At 35.2% G+C, this 17,700-nt stretch overlaps 1 protein-coding gene across 1 annotated transcript in view; it reads right to left on the bottom strand.

Moving 5' to 3' along the window:
* Window positions 1–9,360: 9,360 nt before the first annotated feature.
* Man1a1 (mannosidase alpha class 1A member 1) overlaps window positions 9,361–17,700 on the bottom strand; it is a 162,669-nt gene continuing 154,329 nt past the window's right edge. Inside the window, exons 10-13 of the mRNA XM_090338209.1 lie at window positions 11,993–12,212; window positions 10,827–10,999; window positions 9,822–9,937; window positions 9,361–9,503 (exon numbers count right to left, since the gene is read on the bottom strand). Of these exons, the coding sequence (XP_090194335.1) occupies window positions 9,383–9,503; window positions 9,822–9,937; window positions 10,827–10,999; window positions 11,993–12,212 (630 nt within the window). The 3' untranslated portion in view covers window positions 9,361–9,382. The remainder of the gene's footprint in view (window positions 9,504–9,821; window positions 9,938–10,826; window positions 11,000–11,992; window positions 12,213–17,700) is intronic.

Raw genomic sequence — 17,700 nt, 5'->3', positions numbered from 1 at the left:
GAAAACAAGATGAGGGGTGGGGGTAGGGGGAGGGAAATGGGGACCAAGAGAAAGGGTATCAATGTATGTGAAGAATGCACCTTCTATCTGGTTAATATAATGTAACCCTTCCATTAATTACAATAAAAATATGAAAAAGAAAAGAAATTGAACTGACAGAAAAAAAAGTCAGTAGCTGTTAAGAATAATGAGGTATATTATTCCCTCAATGCACATGCAAATCTCCAATTAACACTAATGGGGCTTACAGCAGTGAAACTAAAGGAACAACTACTTCACTGTCTCTAAATAATCTTTTTTTTTTGATACCTACACTTTTACCATCTAAGTGCAGTCAGGCATAAATAAACAAATTAACATTAAAAAAGTTGTTTACTCACTTTTCTTGGAAAGTGATTCATTTTAAGTTCACTACCAGTGATAGTTAAACATATAAATTGAATCTGGAAGCAATACCAACCCTTTCAAAATAGTTATTTTGACTAATCCTTCTTAGATTATAAATTTGATAATGGTGGTTTCCAAAGATATTCTAGGATGAAAAATTCATTCCAACACATTCTCAACTATTGCTGTTTTATTTGTAAAGGACTAATTTTATACAATAAAGACACAATTGATAACAATTTTCTTAGCAATGTATCAAGTATGCAATTTGACCTCTATTTTTTGATTTTTATTGTAGTGTATAGAGGGGTTATAGTTATGTTCGCCAGATCGAAGGTGCATTACTTCTCATACATTGATACCCCCTCTCATGTTTTTGTCCCCATTTTTCCCCCTTCACTCCCTCACAATCATCTTGTTTTCCTCCATTCCCTTTCCTATTTCAAATAAACAAATAAACGTATACACAATATATCAGGTAACAAAGTCAGATACTGAGATTAAACAAAGTTGACCCCTATTTCTTTTCTGTCATAAACAGTAAAAAGAAAGCCCCCTCTCTTCTTTGATAAAAAATAGTAATTGTAATACATTTCAATAAAAAAGAAAAAAAAGTAAGTGGAAACAATTCAATTAGTTTTTGAAAATACATAAAGAAAAAAAGCTTAGCTACTGCTGTCTTTTCATGTCTGCAAGTAAGAGCTAAACTCTGACCTTAAAATATGAGTAATCACATGTGTATGAGGTAGCCTGATTGAAGGAAGGCATCCAAAAAAGCCTGGAGTCCTTGGAAACAGCCAGCAAAACAATAGCAAATGTGTTGTCATAACAAAATGAAATGGAGGTTTCTCAACAGAGATGAGAGCTCTTAACAATGTAAGAGCTGAAAAGAGAGGCTGTACTTCATTGACTGAAGGCACAATCCTCTCAGGTATAGACCTAAGAAGTTATACATACAAAGGCTGAGTATCCCTACCTTAAATGCTTGGAACCTGGTATATTCACGACTTAGATTTCGATTATTTGTAAAATATTCTTTGGGGGGTAACAGGATTCATGTTTAGATATTGAGTTTATTTGTTTCACATACACTTTATATACTTAAAAACAATAGATAATAAAAATATAATAAACATAAAATATAATAAAACAAAAATAGACAAATATTTTAAATATTAAAAATTTAAAAACTGTAAATAGTTTAAAACATTTTGTGCATGAAGTAAACTTCCATGGTATGGAATTTCCATTTGTGTTATGTTGCCATTGAAAAAGTTTTAGATATTTGAGAATTTTCTGTTTTAGGTTAGGTATTTGAGTTTTGTGAAAAGTAGATATGATTCCATCTATTGTACATATGAAGAAAATGCTCATGTTTTGAGGTCTCCAAATTTGGGGTAGTAGTCTATGACAGATGGGTGATTCTTGGTGTGGGTTCTGAATTTCTTGTTTCAGCATCTTTTTTTTTTTTTTTTTTTTGCCAGTCCTGGGCTTGAGCTCAGGAACTGAGCACTGTCCTTGGACTTTATCAAGGTTAGAGCTCTACCACTTGAGCCTCAGCACCACTTCCGGCTTTTTTCTATGTATGTGGTATCAAGGAATGGAACCCGGGCCTTTGTGCATGCTAGGCAAGCACTTTAACCACTAGGCCAAATTCCCGGCCAATGTGTCAGCATCTTTTATAGGTGGGCTCATTTCAAGAAACTGAGACTTGAAGACATTAAGTGCTTGGTCCACTTCACACAGGGATTAGTAACAGCTGAGTTCAGAACCCAGATGTCTTGATTCATAGTCAAGGTGTCTTCCTACTGACCTATCTGCACCCACTTTTCTCCCCATCTATACTTTGTCACATACAAAAGCAAAACTGGAAGGACCAAACATTTCAATGGGGTATACAAATATGATGTAAGAAACAGTTATCAGTTTGGCAAAAGCAAAATGGAAAAGAAATAGGACTAGTAAGAAAATGCAGCCACAGTTAATTTAACAGTGAGCCTAAAGTACTGTACTGTATGGCAGAAGTGAATTTGCACAAGAAAAGAAGTAACTTACCCTTTCAGGTTTCATACTAGCCAAAGCTGTCTCCTCAGGAAAGGGAGCCGCCCATAGTTATGTGCCTGACTCATAAGCTGGTGTTCAGGCCTCACATTCTGATTCTAAGAGATGATTTCTAATCACAAGTTTCTGTTTCTCACCGAGAATTCCAAGAGGTGGAAGGTCAAGAACAAACAATTCACAGATTTCATGTTTCCTAAGCTAGAAAACAACCAGGTGAAACTCTCAGGTGCCAGTCATTTTGGAAAACGCAATTTGAAACAGCAGAGCATTTTGTGGCCCTGTTTGTAGAGTTGTGAATTAAGATGTACTCCTAGCCTAAGGCCAAAATATCTAGTATGTAGAAGTTTATATATATATTTTAAAGCTGTACTGTTTTTAAAGCTATTACTGTTTCTTAATGTTTCATGGTAATTTGCATCCATGGGGGAATTAAATGGATCTGTGACACAAATTTAAGTTAATTTATTCAGTAAGTAATGGCATATTTTAAGGGGACTCAAAGTCATCAAAATAATGGCAAGCCAACAAATCTTTGGTGATTAGCATAGAAATGAATGTAAAAGCCCTGGGCAGGGGTGGGGATGGTAGATAAATGAAGGTGCTTTTCTTGTTATTTCCAAGAATAGTCTATATATTACATGACACACAACCAAACTAGCAATTCTATAAAGTCTCTGCAGGCAACAGACATGCTGACATAGGCAAGAACAGAAGAAACAACTAAAAAATGTCATGAAATGCAGCTATAGGGAGAAAAAAAAAGCAAATGAAATAATCTGCATAAAACAACAGAGGATAACTGAAGTTAACACTTTTTTTGAAGTACCCACAATAAAGAAAAAAATGTTTGAAATTCAATGTATAGGAGAGAGAACAAAAATGGTCATTTTAGTGTCACTTATCTCGTATTAAAAAATATATGGCAGGGACTGGGAGCATGCCCTAGTGGTAGAGTGCTTCCCTAGTATGCAAGAAGCCCTGGGTTTAATTCCTTGGTACCACAAATACACAAAAAAGTGGAAGTAGTGCTATGGCTCAAGTGGTAGAGTGCTACCCTTGAGGAAGCCCAAGGACAGTGCTCAGGCGTTTAGTTCAAGACTGGCAAAAAAAAAAAAAAGACAGTAATACAGTTTATTTTAAGGCTCAAACATGCAATATGAATATATTTCTAAAAGATTTAAAGTGTATGGCTTATTGCTCAGACATGCCCTTGTAAAAAAGATGGATGTTTCTAAAATGATAAAAGTTGTCAAATTGTACTTATATCTTTGTGAAAGAAAAAGTGTGTGTACGTCATGACTTGCAAATTAATTCTACTGGTAGCTTTGAGACTTCCATTTATCTATATCTTAAAATCATGGCTTTCAATTTACATGCACAGAAATAACACAAAGAGCTAATTAAGTATGGATACTCCAGGATATGAGTAACCTTTGCCCACTGAAATTTTGGTTTGTTAAGTTTTGGTGAAGTCTGGAATCTAAAGTTTATCAAAGCCTTAAAGAAATTCTGTTAAAACCAACATCACCAGAGACAGACTAGGAAGTGGATTCATTTTTCTTTTCCTTTTCTTTTGGTTGGTTGAGGGGCTTGCACGCTGGACCTGGGCGTTGTCCCTGAGCTCTTCAGCTCAAGGCTACTTCCTTACCCCTTGAGCCACAGCACCACTTCGGTTTTCTAGTGGTTAATTGGAGATAAGAGTCTCATGGACTTTAGTGCCCTGGCTTGCTTTGAACCTCAATCCTCAGATCGCAGCCTCCTGAATAGCTAAGATTATAGGCGTAGACTCATTTATAAGCACTTAACTGCTCTATGTTAGAGAACTCAGACATGACTATGATTTCCTTAATTAGCATAAAGCGTTGTCATATCTCTCTATAGATTAGCATGGAATAAGGAGAAAAAAATAGTTCCTGAGAAAATTCCACTTTCCTATTTAAAATAAGAGTTGATCTAAATGTCCATACTCTCATGTAGTTCTACTATTTTAAATGTGTATCATCTGAAGGCTGGAAAATATTTCTTTTTAAAAATTATGACTCATATATTGGCTAGTGTGGATGAAATGAGCTTGGAAAAAAAAATCAGTGTTTGGACCATTAAATCAGTGAAAGGGTTTAAGTAAGATTCCTTCTGCCACTTCCATCCCTTAGGTATGAGTGAGGAAAGTAAACTTCATACCTACACGAAAAACAATTTTTACTTTAAAAATTTAAGCTATTTTCTATATCATCAGTGTTTTGGTTGACACACTGCCATTTCTGTGTGAATGGCTGTTTAGTATGAATAAGAGTCATGATCTTAAAATAAAATTTAGTATCTATTACCATTAGAGTTAACACAACTAATGCCATGTGGGATATAAATAATTGACTTCAGAAGGCTTTGTACATTAAGTTAAAAAAAAAAACACCTAATTCTTTGCTTGAAGCTATCGAGGCTTATTTTTTGTATGAGACAGGGACTGTGAAATTCAATCATATAAAACAGTAGTAGGAGCTGGACACAGTGGTACATGCTCCTAGTCGCAGTATTATGGAGGCTGAGGGAAGATCAAGGGATCGATCTATCCATTCACCATCCATCCATCCATCCATCCACCCATCTCTGTCTCAGATTTCCTTCATCCAAAACAAATTTTTAGAAAATAAAATTGGGTAAGAAAAAAAGGATTATAGGAATCTTATACTGATTTGTCAAAGAAGCCACTCTGATAAGGTGACTCTAGAGACATGAATGGGCTAGAGATATATTGGACAAAAAAGTTCTGGATAGCCAGGGACAGCACTGCAAATGTCTAAGAAAAGAATATCGTAAGTCATCATTAACTTTTGACTGTTTCAACAACACTGAAGGTTCTCCTGCAGCTTAGGTCCTATCTTTTCTAATCAGCCTCTCTGACCACACTATTCCTCCAACTGTAAGCATGCAGCAGGATGGAACTGGTAGTTTAGCATATTCCATGTGGTTTTGTCTTGTTTCAGGGGTGAGTGCCATGAGAATAGCCTGATCTTTCTCTTTTGAATTGTAAACTTATGAGCAGCACTTACAGCACTACTCCCTCTACCCTGCCTGTCCTGATCTTGAACTTAGGTGGATCTCTGATGAAGCAGTATGACTAAACAAAAGCTGCATGTGCAATCATTTGCAATTAAACTTTACTTTGGGAATATTTATTGTCAAGATCTCCTCATTGGGATCAAGAAGATGTGGTACTTATACACAATGGAATTCTATGCTGCAATCAGAAAGAATGACATCGCTCCATTCCTAAAGAAACGAACAAAATCATATTAAGTGAAGTAAGCCAGACCCAAAGGAACATAGGCTCCATGGTTTCGCTCATTTGTAATTATTAGTACACATCTAAGATTCTCCTAGCAGAGGATCACAGGAGCTCAAAACCTAGGTACATATGGTCATATAGGATGAAACTAAACAAAACCAACTCTAGGATACGGAAACAAGAGGTTTATCTTTGTGATTGTTCTTCTTAATGTACTGTTATTTCTTTTCTCTTTTTTTCCGCTAATGGTTAATCTCATGTGGTTACTGTATCTAACTGTTACCTGGTATATTGCATATGTTTATTTGTTTATTTAAAATAGGGAAGGGAAGGGGGAGAAACAAGATGATTGGGAGGGTTGGGGGAAGGGAAAGTTGGACAAAAACATGAGGGGCATCAATGTGAGAGAAGTCATGCACCTACTATCTGATGAATGTAACTGTAACCCCTCTAAACATCACCCCGACAATAAAATAAAACAAAAAAATAGAAATCCATAAAGTGTAGGTGAATAACAACTAAGGAAAAAGCATTAGATAGGTTGATGTAACTTATTAATAAAGTCCTTTGACTACTACAAATAGCAATTATTTATTATCTATTTTCTAGAATTTGTCTGTAACTAGAAGGATACTTATTGTTTAATATGGTAATAAATCTGAAAAGAATTAAAAAATTCTAGTTGTAGTATATAACTATAGGATCTAATATTTTCTTTTTTCTTTTTTTTTTTTTTGCCAGTCCAGGGCTTGAGCTCAGGTCCTGAGCACTGTCCTTGGATTTTCTCAAGGCTAGAGCTCTACCACTTGAGCTTCAGCACCACTTCTGGCTTTTTTTTTCTATGTATGTGGTGCTGAGGAATCGAACCTGGGTCTTCGTGCTAGCTAGACAAGCACTCTACCACTAGGCCAAACTCCCAGCCAGGATCTAATATTTTCATATGCAGCTCCCTATAATCACCTTTTAGACATATGTGCTTTTACATAAAGGGAGAAAAATATGACACATGAGGAGATATATTAAAAGACTTTATTCACAATAGAGAAACTTTACAAATATAATTTTTAAAAATTATGTGTCAATCTATTATGTTTCCTGTAACATTAGAGTTTTATATAAAGTTGGAAATGACAGAATGGATTTATCAACAAATAAAAACAGTCAATGTAAAAATGGGTAATGCACATGAAAAGAAGTTACTGAGTTCTATAAAATGGATGACAATTTATACGTGTAATAGTAACTGCACAAAGTATATAGAAATATTGTGTGAACACAAAACCAGGTGCTATCTGAAATTTCATCTTTAATAAGGATGTAGGTAAGGTACACATGTAAATTCAACTGCACAGTTTTGTTGAAAATTAATGGAAGTATCTACCTAGAGACCAGTTGTTTAAAGTAACACAAAGTTTAAGCTTAAATTACAATACTATAATATTAATCTCCTGTTTATATTTTTGGTGTTTTGGAATTAGGTTAAGAAATTTAAGTTCCAGAACTGAAGAAGAAACAATTCTCACCAGCAAAGCAATATGTGAACATGTGATACAGCAACGTGTCTACTTAGACCAGGATAAAAAAAGATACAATACAGTGTAGCATGTACTCACAGCTGATTTTTAACACTTTCTGTTGCAGAAATATTTATCAGCTTCATGTGCTCCTTCAAGCCAAACTGAAATGCACAGGAAATCAAATTTTCCAGTTCGTGGACGTTCATGTGAAAATTATAATCTAATTCCTATAGGAAGACTTCTTATATTTTGCTGCCAAGCTGTAGGGGAGAAGACTCTTGTAATGCACACATTTCATTGGCTAACGCAAGATAGGCTGTGGAAGTTATTCTGTGTCAGAGACATGTCAATAGGGCACAGTGATGGACTGAGGATCTCACTCATTTACCAATTTTACTAATTTCTCTTTGACATATCCCAATGTACAATACTGAAAACAAAACCAGGCTAAATGAGATAATCCTCTTAGACAAAAGAAATCTTTTGAAACACTTCTGAAGGCTGAAATAGCTAAAACTATTGTCTATTAAGAGCTAAGAAGATAATTGTCTTAAAAAAAGATTAGGTTTGATCATGTGAAATTGTTGCTATTAGACTGCTAAACTAAAACTATGAACACAGAAACTTTCCATGCTTTGTCTAATCCACTGGCTCACTGAGCTGTCTCATCATCCTTGGGTGAAAATTGAGGTTGTCAAAGTCTTTATACCTTGTATAACACAACACATCATCATCATTTCACTTCAGCCCTTTCATATAGAGATCCAATGTGATGAGAAAACATAAGATGTACCTAAGTCTGTTCTTAAGAAAGTTATTAGTTGTTGAAACGAAGTTTAGGAGAATCACATGATTATTTTGATCTGAACAGATCCAATCACAGATGACTGAGACTGTCCCTTGCCACACAGGACTTCTAAGCTGGAACTTTCATGTTGAATGTAACCATACCAAACACATTCTGTTCTTATTTGACCCAGGAGTTTATTAGATTTTCCTTAACTGACTGCAAACAGATAAGCTGGCAAAGTTCCTTTCACAGAGTGCAATCTTGCTCTCAGAAACTGAAGTGAAATAATTTACAACGTTTAGAGAAAGGGTCCTTTTCCAATCTGAAAAACCTCAATCAAATGGAATGCTTTTTGATGAAAAAAAAAAAAAGTAATGCTGAAATACAAACAAATGAGCTTAGAGCTCATTCTCACCCTCTCTTTAGAGATCAAATCTCTTTCCATATTCCATTAAAAGCAAAATTTAGTACATTAAAAGTTACAGTTCCCCTTTAAGAATGTATGTCCATGACACAGAGCTCTGTAAAACCTGAGAGCTCACTTCATGTCATGCAGGGGAGGGGAGGAAACTAAGCAGCAGCTGTGATCCACAAATGACCCAGGCCATTTAGAGTACAAGCAGAGAACAAACACATAGATTAAGAAACACTAATATAATTAACCAACCAAAACTTACTGCAGTTCTAAAGAAATGAGGTCAACAGGAGTCTTTTGGATGACTCTGTAGTTTGAATCACAATGTGAATGAAATATTTGAGAAGACATTCTATCAAAGAATAATAGACCCGCATAAGGAGGCTGTCACAGTTATAAGATCTGTCTCTAGTGGATAGACAAACCAGATCAACATAAATTCAAAAAGGAAAAAAAAGCTGTTTTAATAATTTATTATTATGGCTTTTTGCAACATGGCAAAACATTACAGCTTAAAGCAGACATCATCTCCTCATAGAGGAGGAAAGAGTTTTGCAGTCAAATCAAATTGTAATTAAGAAGTTACTGGCATACACTACTCAGTTTCATGAAAGTGATACCATATCTTCATGAATTCCCGAGATAATAGATTTAAAGAAACACACACATACACACACACAGACATACACACACACACAGAAACAAAACCATGGACCCACTGGCTTAATAACAAAAAGAGCAAGGAATGTGGGTCCAATTGATGCGTATGATATTTAACAAAAAAGACTGCAAAACAGTTTTAGAACTTAGAATAATCATAGACTTAAGTGATGAAAGTCCATCCTGTGTCTGATCACTGAAAAAAGGAATGATTAACGTATAGAATGGAAGGAATGAAACAGAATGAAATGAAACACAAATGTCTTTTATTTCTCTTCTACTCTCTTTTTGTCTGCACGGAGTATGGGGAGAAGATGTGCCTCAGTGTTGAAGATCCAGTGTTCCAGAGGAAGGAGATCATCATCAGAAAATATTAAGTACAAATACCTGTAAGAGAAACATGAATATGTAAGGCTTGAGGTCATAGCTGATCTCACGGATGGACTTGACAGTCGTCAAGTCGATCGGAACTCAGGGGGATGTATACACACTTAATCATGTCAAAGAATTTGCTCTGTGCTTGGGTGGTATCATATGAGAATCAAATAAAACTGTCCCAAGTCATCAAGATATCTTAATGACTGGGAACTCCTGTAAGCAATTTCTGTCATGCATGTAGAATGTCATTCTTGGAGTAATTTGAATGTGTACAAAGGAGGTGGATTCAGGTATTTCAGTCTTATACTTTGAGAATCATTTGCTTACTTTAGTGTTTCTGCTAGGAAGAAACTTTGCTGGACATCATCATAATTCTCATGAAGGAAGTAAACATCCCGCAGGCCTGAGTAGCCACCATTCACCTTGCAGTGACTTTCCAGGGCCTGGGTGACAGAGAAGAGGAGGAAAAATTAGGAAAACTGATTTGTTAATAACCTTTATTATTACATTGCTAAAATCAGGATTTAAACTGTTTAAAAGTCCATGACAGTTTTAGGCAGAAAGCTCAAAAACACCAAATAGGCCCGATTGAAAAGCTAAAGATTAGACAATTTATTATACCTAAACAGAAACAATTCTACATTTATTTTCGGAATGGTTTTTTGATGGTGCTCATAGTAAGAACAGACAAGAATGTTTGTAGTGCTTGAGATCTAAACATACCATGAAAGACAAAGCTGAACCTAAATGACTGCACTTTGGGGTACGAACATGGCAGCCTATGGCAGCATGAGTTAAATCTCAGTGAGAAGCACTTGTATGAAGACAAAAACTCTTCCATCTAAGAGATGAGGAAGAATTGCTGATTCAAAGAGATTTCCAACAGTGAATTCCAAGCTATTTCTAAGAGTGACCCTTGCTACTCAGGCTGTTTGCTTGAATTTGGTCTGAACTTGAGAATAGGACACAAAGATACAGGCAACATCAACATGTCAAAGAGAGTCTGGAAACGAGAGTGGAAACCTGTGAGGGAGGAGCAAGGGGGAAAGATGAATCACTCTCAGTAAGTCAGAATGTCATATCTGAAAATGATGAGGTCCAGGTAACAAGAAAAGTGTGCAAATAAAAGAAAAGCAGATGTCCCATAGAAATCTTACCTTCTGTAGACTGGCTGAGACATGACTTAATTTATATGCATGTACATGTACAAGTACAAGGAAAGCTCTAAAAATCACAGAAAAGTTGTTATGCTGGATTCATAGATAATCACAGAACGGTTTGTACTATGCTATCTATCTGTTAAAAATAATAAATGCAAACTAAAAACATCACCTCCACAGCTTCCCAGGCCCATTTCCTATACTTTGGATCATGAGTCAGTCGCCACATGTACATGTACGTCTCAATAACTTCTGGCCGTAGGATGTAATATTTTTCATTTTGCCTGGTAGCAATGGCTTCAACACCACCATCAAATCTGAAAGCTTCTGGTCCCAGTTTCATAACTAATGAACATGCAATAGGGGAAAAAGGGTTACTGAACTATACAATATGTAGTCTTTTAAGTTCCATGAAGCTAGATAAGTACTTAACCACATTAAAGTCAGATGACCAAACAATCATTTTAACAGCATCATATAAAACACAGTATTAAATATACTTTAAAATTTAGTCATCTGAAAGAATCTATTTTAGGTAATGGCAATAATCCTTTATTTTTTCCTGTTTAAGCACCATTTCCTGAGCAATGTTCAGATGAGCACAAGCCTTCAAAAACCACACTATTATTCATAAATTTATTCATAAATTATTATTATTATTATTATTTTGTGCTAGTACAGGGGCTTGAACTCAGTGGTTAGGTAGGCTGTGCCCTCCTTAGCATTTTTATTCAAGGCTGGTACTCTACCAGCCTGGATTTTTGGTAGTTAATCAGAGATAAAAATCTCACAGACTCTTGTGCCTGGGCTGTTTTGAACCATGATCCTCAGATCTCAGTCTTCTGATAGCTAAGGATTATAAGTATGAGCACAAGAGTTTGGTAAAAATATTATTTAGCTACAAACTCAGTGGTTGAGAATTCTATGCCCATGTTAGAAAAGGAGAACTATTTAAATATTCAAATGTTTATTTTACAAATAAGATATAAGGATATAAACATGATATAAGGATGGGGAAAGATTAATAATGGTTTATAAAATAGTTTCTTTTTATACTGGGACAGAGGCTTTTCTTCAGTGCTATATAGCTAAAGTAGGGGTCAGTAACCTAGACTGTCTAGACTGCTTAACTCTTTTGTGTGTGGATTTTTATGACCTGGCAAACAAAGGGTTTAGAGATAAAAGGCAGTGCCTTTTAGAGCATAAATACAAGTTACTTGAAGATCTGAACTATGGTATTCCAGTTTCATCAGGCACAGTACATATTCTTTCAATGACCAAGTTCCTTACTGAAATTGAAGCAGGGGGAATGGACTACAAAGGGTCACACGGACTCACAGGTGCGGTTGTAAGATTCATGGCAGGTGCGGGCAATTTCAGCCCCAAGTTCAAGGTAGTGCTGGGTCAAGGTTTCAGGAGCTCCGTCTGCTCCCAGTGCAAACATGCCTCCTGCAAAGCAGGTTAGGTGACCCATCTTGTGCTCCAGCAGCCCTCCTTTCCACTCTGCAATGTACGTCAGGCCCCCGCTGGACTTGCGGATCAAGTGAGTCTCAATGGCCTGAAAAGAATACTGAGTTTTAACAATCCGCAATTTCTTCTCAAGAATCTAATAAATGCTATGGTATTATTATAAGAAAAAAAAACCCAACAAATCCGGCTCTCAACTTGAGTCTGGGGTTGCAAATCCAATTTAACCAGACATATTATGTTACTGCCTTTTGTTGCTCTAATTTATCCCTTTTGAGTTTGGTTAAGAGTTTCTATTTGGTGGGCCAACCCAGTTGGATTGTTTTGGTCCGTGGCAAAACAACCTAACAGCCACCTGCTTCTCAAAGACTGGTACTGGTGCAGTTGTAATTGTTGGGTTAGCACATTTTAATATCCACACTGCAAGCTGTAGGGTGCCCAGTGGTGCGTCTCGGCATATGATCCAGGAGAGTGGGACTACTCTGCCTTCATTCCCTTAGACTTGAGAAGCAGCAAAACCATGTCAAAAAGGGTTCTTACAGCTTCAGATTCCAGCTCCGCTACAACTGGTGAACTCTGCACAATTCGCTTACTTACCCCTAAATGTCAGAATCCTTATCCATAAAATGGATATAACATGATTAACTGGGAAAATACCACAATAGTTGGCACTGAATTTGACACCTGATAAAAAGCCGCTGGTCATCATTATTTCCATCTCCAATATGGGCACAAGAGCTTCAAACAAGTTTCTTCTCTAATTACTCTACTGCAGTAATTGTGCATAGCAATGTTTAAAGAAGAATAAATATCCTTTTATCTGGGAGAACAGATTGTTCTTACGAGGGAATTATAAAGTTTTTCTTATATCTCTATTTTTTAAGAACAGTCACCACTAGATATGGAAATATAAAAGGACTGTATTTTTAAAAGCAAAAATGAAGCCTAGTATTAATGTCTGATTGGAAAATGCTCCCTACATTGCATATAGACACTGATTGTGTCTATATTTGTCACTGCTGTTAATAAAGGACTTTCAGACAAGTTGATTGGGGGGTGGGGGAAGGCAAAGGGGGACAAAGACATGAGAAGGGGTATTAAGGTTCTAGATGTAATGCACCCACTATCTGACAAATGTAACTGTGACCCCTCTATATATTATCCTGAAATAAAATACAATTTTCAAAAAAGGACGTTCAGGAAGCAAATCTGGAGATAGTGGAGAGAAAATAAATGAAAATATACAGGCAGATAAAACCTTTCCTGCTTTTACTAGAAATGAAACAAATGAAAGTAAGACCACAAGAAATAAATGAACATACTATGCTCATTAACATAGTTAATTTTATTGATGGTATACTTATATGAATATTTCATTTTTATTTAATGCAACTGAATATCTTAGCTATTTATACTTTTCATAACACAATTGCAATAAAGTCCTTCAAGCAAATACTTGTGTATCACCCAAAAAATTATTCTTTCTACATGGCAAGAGTAATTGCTTCTGAAGATAGATTAGAGAAACATTATTACCGTGTTGTGGATGCTGAATAAAGTACTCTATTATCTTTGGCATGATTTTGACCAACTTGCTACTTCCAAAAATAAATTGAAATTCCAAAACCTTCAAACAATGGTTTTGGGTGGAAATGGGAAAATTTAACTAAATGGAGAAAAGGAAAAATAGTCTTTAGTGGCTCTAATAAATTTTTTTCTGCTTTTTTATTGAAGAATTTATTAACATTGATTTTTACATCATATTTCAAATGACGTATTTAACAAACAAGTATTCAATAAGGGAATCTCTATATACAATCACTGGCACTTAGATTTTGGAACATAATTAAAATTAGGGTGAGGGTTTGTATGTCATAGATACATATTAATTTAATAAATTGTTATGTCAAGCTTACACAAAAGATTAGCAAGAAAGACTAAATCTTTCTACATTTGAAAATTATTAATTTGATGAAGTCATTGGAATTCTAATGAGATCTCCAGATAGGCTCTTGAAAAATCAGGTGAAAGCTCAAATTACTTTGTGAACCAACCAAAGATAACATACCACTTGGGGAGTAAAGGCTTTGCAATCCACCAGAAGCCAAAACTGTCTGGAACAAAAATAATTTAAGGCATCACCCCCTGATGATGACATTTTGCTTATGTATGTGTGGGTGGCAGGGGAAGAATAGAATCTTGCTGGATTCCTTTAACTCCTGGATTTAAGTGATCTTTCTGCCTCAGATCCCTAGGTTAGTTGAAACCACACATATGAATCACTGTCACTTGTTCATTTAAAGTACCGGGTGACAGAATATGAATATGATTGAAGTATTATATATATGCATGTGTATATGTAAATATACCCATATGGTATTTACATATATACGCATAACTATGCGTATATATGTAAACAGCAAAATGAGACCCATTAGAAACTGTTAAAAAAAAAGGGTGAGTATATTCAAGACCAAAGGAACAAAAGGCGCATGGTATCCTTAATATGTGGATATTAGATCCAAACAGTACAAGATCGATCACTCAATATTTGGGTACCCAATGTTATAGACATGGTCTTGGAGATATAAATATAACTACATAGACATAAAAATCTGGGCTATATATTCTATAGACTTAATGTTTTATTACATACATTAATATATACCTATGACATACAAATGCTCAGCTTAATTTTAATTATGTTCTAAAATCTAAGTGCCAGTGATTGTATATAGAGATTCCTTTCTTGAATACTTATTTGTTAAACATGATATTTGAAATATGATGTAAAAATCAATGTTAATAAATTATTTAATTTAGAACAAAAAACAAAACAAAAAAGGGTGAGTATATCAAAATAGGGGGTTGAAATGGGTGATGGAAGGGGTGAATGTGATTATAGTATATTATAAGCATGCTCAGGAATAAAACAATTGTATTTTTTGTGCAATTAACTTTGGCTAATAAAAAAGTACAGCTAGCAAAAAGAAACTTTGCTCTATAAAACATTATTTCTCAAAATTGTAAATTCAGTTGTTCTAGTGCTGCTCTCTAAGTTAAAACTAAACAATGGGTTGAAAATGTTTTTGCTATTAAGGGAGACAGGAAACACTTTGACTTCGTTTGCTTTAATGGATTTTCCTGTCAATGACTTGTCTAAACAGAATATACTAAAAGTTGCATGAGTGTAGTTCTAGAAACAGGGGAGAGGGAATTTCATAGGATATTTTAGAACTGGTTTTCTTGGAACATTATATATTAGAAGGGCCATTTAAGATTAAAATATTTAAAAATCTTTGCAGTTTGATGACTGGAGCATGAAATCATGGAAATTGTAATAGCAAGAATTCCCTAGAAACAAACTTGGATCCTCACAGCAAGGAGGAAAATAAACCTTACAGAAATGACTTTTCTAGGATTACTACATGAAATCAAAGGCCACAGGGTTCATATCCTTATGTTTGATGTTCATAATATGCCCTAAGAAAGGCTGTGTCCTGAGGCCATGTCCTAAAGAATCATGACTCCTATATATGAGTAATAACAAGAGATGTCTTTGCTTCTGGAAGCTTTCAATTGACCAAGGAAGGAAAGCAATGGAAAATTCAACCTAGTTAACCAGATCAAAGACAGCTACATTTATATTTAATTAAATACATAGGCACATGTCAGTTTCTCTTGTTAAGAAAGAGAATAAATAGGGCTATAAATATTTAGGGCTATAAATTTCTATTTTTTCCCCTTAATTTAACTAATACTGTTGATCATAAAAAAATTCTGCGCAATCAAGGGGGTTAATTTTCTGAGGATTTAGCCATAATTTTGTAACATTCATTATTCAAGAAGCCTTGATACACACACACACACACACACACACACCCCCCACACACATTGGTGTGTGTGTACATATGTTAAATATGTAATACTGAAATAGTGCATTGGAGTTATACACATAAGTTTCTTAGTAATTTAAAACATCTGATTCTGTTAAAAATTATTCCTGAAAAGCTGGGTAAAATATTTTATATAAAATTATTTTAATTTAGTTTCAAATATATATATATATATATATATATATATATATATATATATATACATATTTTTTGGAGGGGCAGTCCTGGAGCTTGAACTTAGGGTCTGACAATTGTCCTTGGGCTTTCTCAAGGCTTCTGCTCTACCACAGCACCACTTCTGGCCTTTTCTGTGTATGTGGTACCAGAGAATTGAACACAGGGCTTCATGCTTGCTAGGCAAGCATTCTACCACTAGGCCACACTCAGCCCATATATATATGTATATATATATATACATATATATAGTATACATATATACTATATATATAATTTTTTAAAAATTTGAATTATTGGAGGTTTAGCTTGTAGACTTCACATTTGCCAAGCTGGTACTCTACCACATAAGCCATGCTCCCAGTCCTTTTGACTTTATTATTTGTAGTTTATTTGTAGTTTTGCTTGGCCTGGCTTCAGACTACAGTCTTTCTTTTCATGTCTACGTTGTAGTAGGGATTAAAAGTATAAGCCACTATGTTCAACCTTGATTTTAATTTTTTTATTTGGAGGTTATTTTTATGACCATTTAGGCTTTGGGAAATAGTTTCTACTATATTTTAAGTTATTGCCTATAAATAAATACTTAAATAACTCTGGGCTTGGGCAGTGTCCCTGAGCATTTTTGCTCAAGGCTAGTGGTCTGTCATTTTGAGTCACAGCTCTACTTTGGGTTTTGAGTAGTTAAATGGAGTCTCGTGGGAACTTTTCTGACTGGGCTAGTTTTGAATCACGATCCTCAGATCTCAGTCTCCTGAATAGCTAAGATTACAGGTTTGGGCCACTGGTGCCTGGTTACAGATTCTTTTAAAAAAATAAACACATAATGTTGAAGCAAAAAGTCACAAATGTTGAATCACATTTTACAGCTTACATTCTGATTCCTCCCTGAAGATGAACAATTTGATGTTCATCAAACTGGGCGAATAAAGTAGTGTGAGAACAAAATATCTACCATTTCATTTAAGGTATCTATATAACATTACTGTTTTGTAATTCATTATATGTTTCCTCCCATCTTTCCTGAACTATAAAAGATCTTCAAAACGTATGAATGAACTATTTGATTCAGATTTTTATATGCGGATTTCCATACAGCACTGTTCATACATCTCTGGAAATAAGTATGCTTCAAATGGCAGTAGCCATTTGCACTGTCAATAAATCCTGGGCAATTTTCCTGCAGTCAACTTTCAGAAAAAAAGTCAGGATTTTTCTCCTATAATTTTATGTAGTTGTAAGGAGAATACTCATATTCCTGAAAGAGTACGAGCATATGTTTCTTAATGATGGGTATAGATGCTAAGTGTGATACTGTGATGACCATTCCATTGTGGGAACGTGAGAAGATGGACTTACATAGACTAAAGTGACTGTGATGTCAGCTGTCATTACAATCTTCTGGGACTGCTCTCATTGCCAAGATCTGTGGTGACTGCGTCACTATGTGGTTCATTACTATACCTCTCTTTCAGATACGTGACTCATGTGAGGATTAGACTACATCAG

Source organism: Megascapheus bottae, chromosome 8, assembly GCF_031878675.1.
Source record: "Megascapheus bottae isolate mThoBot1 chromosome 8, mThoBot2.hap1, whole genome shotgun sequence".
Lineage (NCBI taxonomy): Eukaryota > Metazoa > Chordata > Mammalia > Rodentia > Geomyidae > Megascapheus > Megascapheus bottae.
Note: the sequence above shows the minus strand (reverse complement) of the source record. Positions and strands in the feature narration are given on the sequence as shown.